Source organism: Bacillus rossius, chromosome 11 (genome assembly GCF_032445375.1).
Source record: "Bacillus rossius redtenbacheri isolate Brsri chromosome 11, Brsri_v3, whole genome shotgun sequence".
In the NCBI taxonomy this organism is placed as follows: Eukaryota; Metazoa; Arthropoda; class Insecta; order Phasmatodea; family Bacillidae; genus Bacillus; species Bacillus rossius.
In genome coordinates, this window is record NC_086338.1 from 3324019 (window position 1) to 3334167 (window position 10149).

The window sequence follows — 10149 nt, forward strand, 5'->3', positions numbered from 1 at the left end:
AAGTCTCTGGTTTTCCCTACTAACCAATCTAATCGTAATCGCAAGACCAAACCAACATCTTCCAAAACATCAGCTGCTTCTCCAACTAGCCTTTCCAAAACCATTGTCAAACTGAAAGTAAATGGTTTTCCAGCTGAAGGGCTAATAGACACGGGGAGTTCGGAGAGTTACATAAATGATGGTTTTGTCTCCAAACATAAATTAAAACAATATCCTACGTCATCTGAAGTAGCTATGGCATCGTCCTCTTTGGCCATGCCTATAAAAGCTTATTGTTCCGTAGATTTACAAATCTCGGACAATATATATAGAAAAACAAAGCTTAACGTTCTAAACAACTGTTGCGCAGATGTTATATTAGGGCACGATATTTTTAAGCAGCATTCCCCTCTGTCGATAGTTTTTGGTGGTAATAAACCTGAACTGCAAATCAGTAGCTTAGCATGTGCCAAGGTCGGTCCGGCCACCCTCTTCGAACACTTAACACCAAATTGTAGACCTATCGCGATCAAGTCCAGACGACACTCAAACGAAGACGAAAAATACATTCAATCCCACATAGAAAAACTTCTCTCTGACGGTGTCATTGAAGAAAGCAACTCACCCTGGAGGGCGCAGGTACTAGTCGTGAGTGGAACACATCGAAAACGTATGGTCGTCGACTATTCTCAGACTATAAACCGATACACGATGTTAGACGCTTATCCAATCCCTTCCATAGAGAAAATAGTTTCCGATGTAGCTAAATATAATATCCACAGCACAATAGATCTCAAGAGCGCATATTATCAAATACCAATAAGGATTGAAGACAGGCCGTACACCGCCTTCGAGGCAGGAAAACTCTGGCAATTCAAACGTATACCAATGGGCGTCACCAATGGAGTGTCTGCGTTCCAGAGGAAGATGGACGAGATCAAGACCAAAGAAAGACTACAAGGAGTTGACATCTACTTGGACGATGTGACGGTGAGCGGAAAAGACCAATCTGAACACGACTCCAATCTACGAAAATTTTTAGACGTCTGCAAGAAATATAATTTAACCATTAATCAAGAAAAATCCCATTTCAATTTGAAGTCTCTTAAGCTCCTCGGTTATCTCATCGAAAACAATATACTCAAACCAGATCCCGACAGACTTAAGCCACTGATTGATTTCCCTATCCCTAGAAACAAAGCATCCTTGCAACGAGCACTAGGGATGTTCGCTTATTATTCTAAATGGATTCCAAAATTTTCAGATAAAATACGTAGATTAGTGAACTGTAAAGTATTTCCTATGGCCCCTGAACTAATCCAAGACTTCAACAATTTACGGAACTGCATAGTTAAATCCTTCGTCGTTAACGTAGAGGAAGACATCCCATTCTGCGTCGAAACAGATGCCTCTGACGTCGCCATCGCCGCCACTCTGACTCAAAACAAGAGACCAGTAGCCTTCTTCTCGAGAACCCTCACTAAGAGCGAACAACACCATTCAGCTGTCGAGAAGGAAGCTTATGCGATCATTGAAGCCCTTCGGAAGTGGAGGCATTACTTGATAGGAAGAAAGTTTCAACTTATAACCGACCAGAAGTCTATTTCTTACATGTTTAACATTCGGCATCCTGGTAAAATCAAGAACGAAAAATTTACAAGATGGTGGTTAGAACTTGCTCCTTACAACTATGACATCATCTACAGACCGGGGAAGGAGAACGTGGCGGCTGACGCTCTCTCTAGGACTTGCGGCTCGCTCCATAACTTCGACAGACTTGTCCACTACCACAAGGCTTTGTGTCACCCAGGGATCACCCGGATGGCTCACTGGGTGAAGAATCAGAACCTTCCCTACTCCATCGACGAGATACGCCGAGTCACGTCTTCCTGCAGAACATGCTCCGAAATCAAACCTCGCTTTCACAACAAGCAAAGCACCCTCATCAAGGCCACTGCACCCTTCGAATGGCTCAGCGTTGATTTTAAGGGACCATTACCATCCAACACTCCTCGGAAATATCTGTTAACGGTAGTCGACGAGTACTCCAGGTTCCCTTTTGCCATCCCTTGCAACGACCTATCCTCCACAACCGTCATTCAAGCACTAAATCAGATCTTTACACTCTTCGGATATCCTTCATACATTCACACAGACAGAGGCACATCCTTTATATCCAGAGAACTTCAATCATTCCTACATTCCAATGGAGTTGCTACTAGTCGTACTACACCATACAATCCGTGTGGAAATGGCCAAGTAGAACGTTACAATGGGATAATATGGAGAACTGTATCGCTGGTGCTGAAAACGAAGGGACTCGTGATAACGCAGTGGGAGAAGGTGTTACCTGAAGCGTTGCACTCCATCCGCACACTGCTCTGTACTGCTACTAACGCTACACCCCACGAACGTATGTTCTACCATAAGAGAAGGGCCAGTTCTGGAGTTACTCTTCCTTCGTGGCTTACTACACCAGGGAAAATTCTAATGAAGAATCACGTCCGTCAGAGTAAATATGACCCCCTGGTGCAAGAAGTAACTCTGCTTGAGGCGAACCCTGACTATGCTCTGGTTCAACTTCCAGATGGTAAGGAGACAACAGTCAACCTCAGGCATCTTGCTCCTGCAGGGGATATTGTCAACAATGAACCTAACTTAGAAGACGTGAATTTTCCAAACCTCGCTGATGATCCTAATCAACACACTGAAGCATCTGAAGACAACCAGCTGAACCTCACTCCATAAGATTCACCTGAGAAGAACATGAATGATCAAGACCTACCTCAAGTGAACCCAATTCCGACTCCACCCAGATCTCCTCCCAGACCTCAACCTCCACTCCGGAGATCTTCCCGCACCACTAGACCTTTTGAATATCTCAAGGACTATGTCCTTAAATGAAGAGGGGGCGAATGTGGTGATATTGGTTTTAACCTCTTAGCAACCTCTTTGCATGAACATTGTTTAACCTTCAATATTACCTCTTATTCAAATCTATGTATTAATTCATGTAAATATCTAAGTCATGTTTTGTGCTTAATAAAGCCTTAGTTTCTGAAGATAAGGTTTATTATGTCAGTTGTGTTGTCTATGGTTAGTTAGTCAGCAGCTGGCATCATGGCTGATAGCTCGTCAGATAACCTGTGTAACCAATGTATCGTGTAATAGAGGTGGGTTGTTACCAACGACGTATATATACATCGTTGGTTGTTACAGCAATTTTCGGTATCTGTTCCAACCTGATACTGATACAGTAATGTACCTAGATACAAGTATCTGATACTTTTGTATCAGATCAGTAGCGGTCCCAGGAAGCGACAAGGTATCAGCATTCTCGTTACAGGGTACACATCCTCCGTGCCGTCATCACCAGCGTAAAAAGGTATCGGTGTCTCTGATACATTATTTATCACGCCCGGTAATTCTCTACCTCTGTTACTCTCATGCCCGCCTGATACAGCCAGTATCAATCAGTTCAACATTCACTGGAGTTCGTCCTGGCCGTTACCACCATGTACATTGTTGCGGGCTGTCATGCTTTGTAGTTAGTATCTTTATAGTGAAATAAGGAATGGATAAGTGCAGGAAAAAGACTTCATTTGTGTGGAATTTTTTTACGGAAAATAATGAGTTTGCTAATTGTAATTTGTGTAAATAAAAACTGAGTTATAAATCATCATCGACTAATCTGAAAAAACATTTGAAACGTAAACATTGATATAGTATGCTCACTAATGTACGTATCTGTTTTTTTTTTTGTTTTTTTTTTGTTGATAAAATCGTAATCTTTTAATGTATGAAAACACTAGTTACTAATTGTTTTCGGGGGAAAAAAAGTCCTAATGTTGATTACATCTGTTATTAGTGTCAACTGAGAATTTATTTGCATTTTCATAGCTGTTAGGTGCACAAATATAAATATTATATCTTGTATTAATGTACTTTTTAATATTAAAATTTCATTAGTTTTATTATTGAACGAGACTGTGCACGCACTGCGCACTGAGCGTACTTTGATGTGGGACAATAACCAAACGACTCGTAACAAATTCGCTTTGCGCCTCTCCTTCAACGCCTTCCCCTGCGCTTCCTCCCCTACATTATTTCCCTTCTTTATCCCTTATTCGTCGTTCCTGCTCCCTCCCCTTTCACAAGCTCCGCCCAAGTGACCGTCATCTGCGATCGGGTTCTGCGCACATTGGCCGTGGTGTTGTTGTTCCAGGCGAATTCTGAACTGATACTAAAGTACTTGATACTTTTCAAGTGTACTCGTTTGCCGTTCCTGATACAGGCGCGTATCAGTTCCAAAGTATCAGGTTGATACTTTTCGACCCACCTCTATCGTGTAATGCAGACACAGTGTGTGTAACGAGTATATAAAAACTAGTAAACATATCTCGTTGATACTGCACGAAAATATAAACAAGTCAATGAGTGAATTGAATGTATTTAGGCTATTTAACATTCTAAATAGCGGCTTCTGATTTAAAAATTTAGCAGGGCCCCCCCTAATGGAGATGTCCGGGCACACCTATGATGATAGGGGAAAATGTTATGGAGCTGAAGTTATTTGTATAGGCAGTTCGATAGCAGTAGCAGTTATACTCGTTAGACTCATCGGTATATGTGGTCAGTTATAGCTCAGTTGTTTAATTTCACATGCGCTGAAGCACTGGCTATGAGCATTGGCGTACACAGGAGGGCCGGGGGGTGGGGGGGGGGAGGGGGGGGCATGGCTGGACGAGGGACATACCCTCCACTGAAATCCTAAACAATCTAAAATTTCCACTAACAAGAGGAAATAAGTTAAAAGAAACAATCTCTTACGCCACAGCCTACAAGCGCAGGTATAGTTCGAAGAATCTGGAAAATTCTGAAAACTTCTAGAAACTTCTGGAACTATATGTTCTTCAATATTCCAAAGTGATTAATTAAATAAGTATCCATATTCAATGCAGCAAAAGTGTTTCGGATGTTTTTAATTCAATGCATTCAGCATTGAAAAACTTAAATTTAATTTCATATCAGCCCAAGGAACCTAGGTCCTGGGCCTCCCATCAAGACATGCTCAACCAGTTTTTATAAACTTTGGGTCAATGTTGCCCCCACAACCAATAAAACACAATTCACAAAAATGATTGTACCTATCTAATTAACTACTGACAAATAATGAAACTATTTTTATCTTGCAACACAATTAACAGATCATTAATGTGTTTGAAAAATGATTTGCGCTAAATTTTCATTTACATTGCAGCTTTTTAAAAATAAAAAAATGATTTTCTGTGCCTTTTGAGTTATATTTTCGCAATCTCTTACTCTGAGAATCCAAAATTATTTTATTTACAATAAAATATGTTCATGTTTGCAAAAGCCTAGTTCCATTTTCTGTTACTATCACACGGTATCAAGTTATCCAGCATGCAATGTACTCTTGTACTGTGTTAGGTATTGTAAGCATATATAGTACAAGTTACCTATGTCCCTTTGTGCACTGCATCTTGTGAATTGCTGTCATGTTACATTTGAGTAGGAACACCAGAACAGGAACACAGTTCTTCGTTGTAATAACACTAAGTAATTATCAGCTGAGAGCTATTTGGAGCTGCCTAAAGTTCAAGTGTACATTCAATTTTATCATTCACACAGAGATAACATCAATTCGCAACGTTTTCAAACCACAACCACAAGTGTTGTGAGCCCACATTCAGTGTTGATTTGAACTGACTCATCTCCCAGAAATTACATTAAATTCTTCCATTAAATTTAAAGGAAGAAACGACTGGCCTAGGTTGTTGCTGGCTTACGGGAGTGAAAATGAAGGATTTTCTGTGTAACCCCTCAACTCAATGTGTTCTAGTAATTGTACATACATTGATGCATAGCAAATATCTGCAATGAATCTTTTTGTAACCTGGTAAATAGTACGTTTTATGCTGAAGCCTATTAAAAAATATAAAGTGAAGTACAATATGCACTCTTATTGAAATATCACATTAACCTTTAAACTTATTTGTTTGAGAGGCCCACCTGAGTCAGGGGCTCATTTTTGTTAGCGAGGCTTCTAGCCTGGGATTGCTTCGAGAAATGAAGATAAGTCCCTTGAGTGCTTTCAAGTATCTGTAACAGATGTTTCATGCCTATTCTGAAAACCCACCTTTTAGCAGTTTTCACACTTTTTAAAAATATTTTTTAAAAAAAATATGACGAATCAGATAGATTCATTTGTCCTCAGCATATTCTTAAATGCTTTTTTTTTCTTTTTTTTCCATGGACACCACTCTGATACCTTGAGTAGTTTTTAAATCATGTAGGTTTTTTGAAGCACTGCTCACTATAAAAACTTGGTAGATAAATGCCTCAAGTGTGACACACATGGACCATGGAAAGCTGCGTGCCATCAGTGCAGTTCTCAGGCCAGTGCTGCCGAGGGAGATTACAGCAGAAGCACACGCGGGTGCACTTGGGCACATGCCCAAGTTGTTGAATGCAGGGAACGCGACTAAGGACAGGGACATTCATCTTTGTCACGACAGTGACTAAGCCTGCCACCGCGATGATTAAGATAAATGAAATAGATGTCACAGTGATAGAGTGGTAGTCTCTCTCACCTGCCAACCTGATGAGCTGGTTTTAATTTCTGTTGAAGCCAAATTTTATTTTGAACAAGCGAGAAAATGTAGTGGTAACCCCATGGCAACTTCACGTCCAGATGAGTCCTGCTCTACATGCGAAATGGCCTGCACAGTTCATTCATAGGCTAGTTGACGTCTTCAGCAACCACCCACCATTCTTAACAGCAGAGAATGATTGGACAGTACTATCGATGCAAGATGTTTGAATAATTATCGTTCTTGACGTTTATCTTTATGCACCCAGGCCTGTAAGTTTATTGATGGCTGCAGTTAAAAACTTATCATAATGATTTAAAGTTATTATAACCGTTTTTGAGATTTGAATATGATAAACTTCTTGTGATAGCTTCCAATTGAATGCTAGGGAAGGTGTAAAAAATGATTGGTGAGCTGTAAAGGATAAATACTAGTTAAAGATTTATATAAATAAAGTTTTTAATTGCTTGGATCTCTGTATTTTATTCACAAACATGAACTTGAATATGGCACATGTTTAGGCTCATGCTTGTACCTTGTCTAAGGACCGGTAGAGGTGTTTATATTGGGTTGAGCAAAAACCCACTAAGAGTGTTGTTTTACTTTTTGACACCTCTCTACTAGGTTCAATTGGACATTCCAAAACATGTTTCCAAAGATAAGAATGCAAACTGTTTAGCTGCTGAGGTAACACCAGAATAATCACGGAGAAAACTTGCATGCAGAACAAATTTAAACGCATACAAGGAAACAAAAAAGTAAAGATGTTATTTGCAAATAAAACAAACATGTTTCGCTGAAAGGTTTATTTAAAAAAGTAAAACATACAACTTTTAGCTGCACAAATCACGAGGGCATACACACAACTATACATAAAGTTACGAATTAAAAATTAAAAACAGCATAAATAATCCAAAGATTTTACACGTGTATTAATAGCATATGCAAAAAACTGTACACTTAGTAAAAATACAGCATTATGCGTCTTTCCACTCGAGCAGCCGCTGACTAGCACGGCTGGTTGTATAAAAACACGACGTCATGGGGAAGGAACTTGGGTTAAGTAATGACACACTCATTGTCAACAATTAAATTACTGTGAAACAAATGTACATTTCAAGACACCCAATGATCATCAGCTTAAAGGTAACAGTCGAGAGAGCCTAAGAGTGTGAACCCTTGTTCACCAACAACACGCCTACCAACAAACATCTTTAACTACAGTATTTTACCCTCTGGTACGGCAACACCAGCAGAAACACTCCCGGCAGCCCACACACGACACTCGTCAGTCCACAAAAAATTAAACACTGCAAAACTAAACAAATACATACGTACAAGTGACATGTCAAACAGCAAACTCTCTGCAAGCAAAGGAAGTAAAGTGGAATATTTGCAGGAAAATTTTTACACTGTGACGCTAGAAAAATTCACTACGCAACTCTAAACCATCGCTCATAAATGTTTTTAACTTTTTAATGATAGCCAAGCATGTTTTATACTGCTTTATAAATTTTTTCAACTGATAAAAAAAAAAACATTGCAGACAATACACATCATGTACTTGATTTTTCAGGATATTTAAGTGCAAAATGTCTTGTGGCATTAATAGTTCAAAATAACTCATAACTTCCATGCTTTTATAAAAAATACACCATTTACGGTACAGGATCATTTGAAGACCGGCTCAGGACGAATGCAACGCTCACTCAAGTCTCAAATCATTCATAGACAGGTGCACAACCTTCATTTCCTCTCCAGCACAATCTCTGTGTTTTCCTGCACTTCACCCATTACAAACTGACAAGACACATTCTTACCAATGGCATAGTTCTCATCCTAGCAAAATCTCAATTTTAAAGCACCCAAACAAGGGGATAATTATTACAAACACATTTTATTCTTGACGCAGCTGCAATGCACTGGTAATGTCTTGGCCTCGCGTTTTACGTATCAGTGCTTTGGTACATCGTACCAATCTCCTCTGGTTGCGAACATTATCAGTCTCCTTTGGTTGTGAACAATCACTTTGAGATTCCAGTTGTCTGTGATGGAAAAATTAATAGACAATAACACGATTATGAAACTTGCATACCATTGCACAGTAACTGATAAATAGTTTAATTCAATTTCAAGGTAATGGTGTTACGAGTCAGATTAGCTCGGTTAAAGATGACCTACCATGATTACAGAACAAGTTTCCTTAACAGGGTTCCCATAATCTTGCTTCATCCTATGTCCCTGAAATTTCTCTGTTGTCCCTGTTCCACCTAACATTTTCTCTGTCTCATTGGTCAATCTGGCCAGATAACACACACACTACAATATACATTGACTGTAAAATGTTTTCCTGCAAAATATACAGTTTGTACTATTATTTATTTCACCATAACTTGGTAAACAGCAGTGCACATCTAGAAACTAAAACAAAAAGCTAGATTTTTTTGATCAAACTATGAAATAATACATTGACTAGGATCAGGCTTAGACTACATATATTTGATAGTGCTTCAAATTAATACACAGATGTTTGTATCCCTTATGTTTAGTAATGTTAGGAAAATTCAGATATGGATTATTAACTGCACACAAATGTATAATTGAAATACCAACCAGTGTTAAAACTAATACAACATGGCACAAAAAATTATTCGTCCTTTTTAATGTCCATTTCCTTTGGGTTTTCCAGGTTTTGAAAACCGCTTTACAATTCCCTGGATTTTCCTCCTTTCAGACTTTCCCTGTCTGCGGGAACCCTGCTTTAAATATGAGCACCAAAGCAGGAGAAAATCTGTGAATTTTGAGGTTAGTATTCTTCACACAAATCTAGGTAAAAAAGTTGATGAAAACAAGGATCCCAAAAAATTATTAATTTTATTCTTCATCAAAACAGTCTCATAATACACTAAAAACTGCATTGTTCTAGATAATTCTTCACCAACAAAAATATTGTTCATCAACAGAAACAAGAAATTACTGTCTAGCAGCCATACGAGGTAGTCTTACGCATTGCGACTGTCAGATAGGACAAATAGTAACAGGGGATTTACTTTAATCAAGTAGTGAACTAATGGTTACTGTTCGTAGTAGTTTATGTTAAAAAAGGGTAAGCCATAAATTCACAGAACCAGGTGCAAGTGAGCAGACAATTAGAATGACACTTGTAGAACTTAAATCCAGGCATGCCTCAAAAGTTCTTATCCTAATGCAACTATATAACTGTGGTATCTCCTGCTGTTAATGGAAACATGCTGGTAATAAATATAGTTTAAAAAACTAAAGAAACATGCTTTTAAAGATTATCAAACTAAAAAAATTTATGACAATAGTATATAAGCAATACTAGTATAAATGAGAAAAAAGCTTGAGGCGCTTTGTGCCATATTTTTTGAATATTAAGCGCCCCATGCTTTTTTCTCATTTATACTAGTATTGCTTATATACTATTGTCATAAATTTAATTTTAAAATTATTTTTTACTTTTTAGTTTGATAATCTTTAAAAGCATGTTTCTTTAGTTTTTTAAACTATATTTATTTTTAACTTTTTAGTTTGA

The 10149-nt window shown here is 38.5% G+C and overlaps 1 protein-coding gene across 2 annotated transcripts in view; it reads right to left on the bottom strand.

Moving 5' to 3' along the window:
• The window catches only part of LOC134536570 (dipeptidyl peptidase 1-like), a 97616-nt gene extending 92062 nt beyond the window's left edge, over positions 1-5554 (bottom strand). For both annotated transcript variants that reach the window (XM_063376324.1, XM_063376325.1), the window contains exon 1: positions 5460-5554. In XM_063376324.1, the coding sequence (XP_063232394.1) occupies positions 5460-5500 (41 nt within the window). In that variant the 5' untranslated portion in view covers positions 5501-5554. The remainder of the gene's footprint in view (positions 1-5459) is intronic.
• Positions 5555-10149: the final 4595 nt, after the last annotated feature.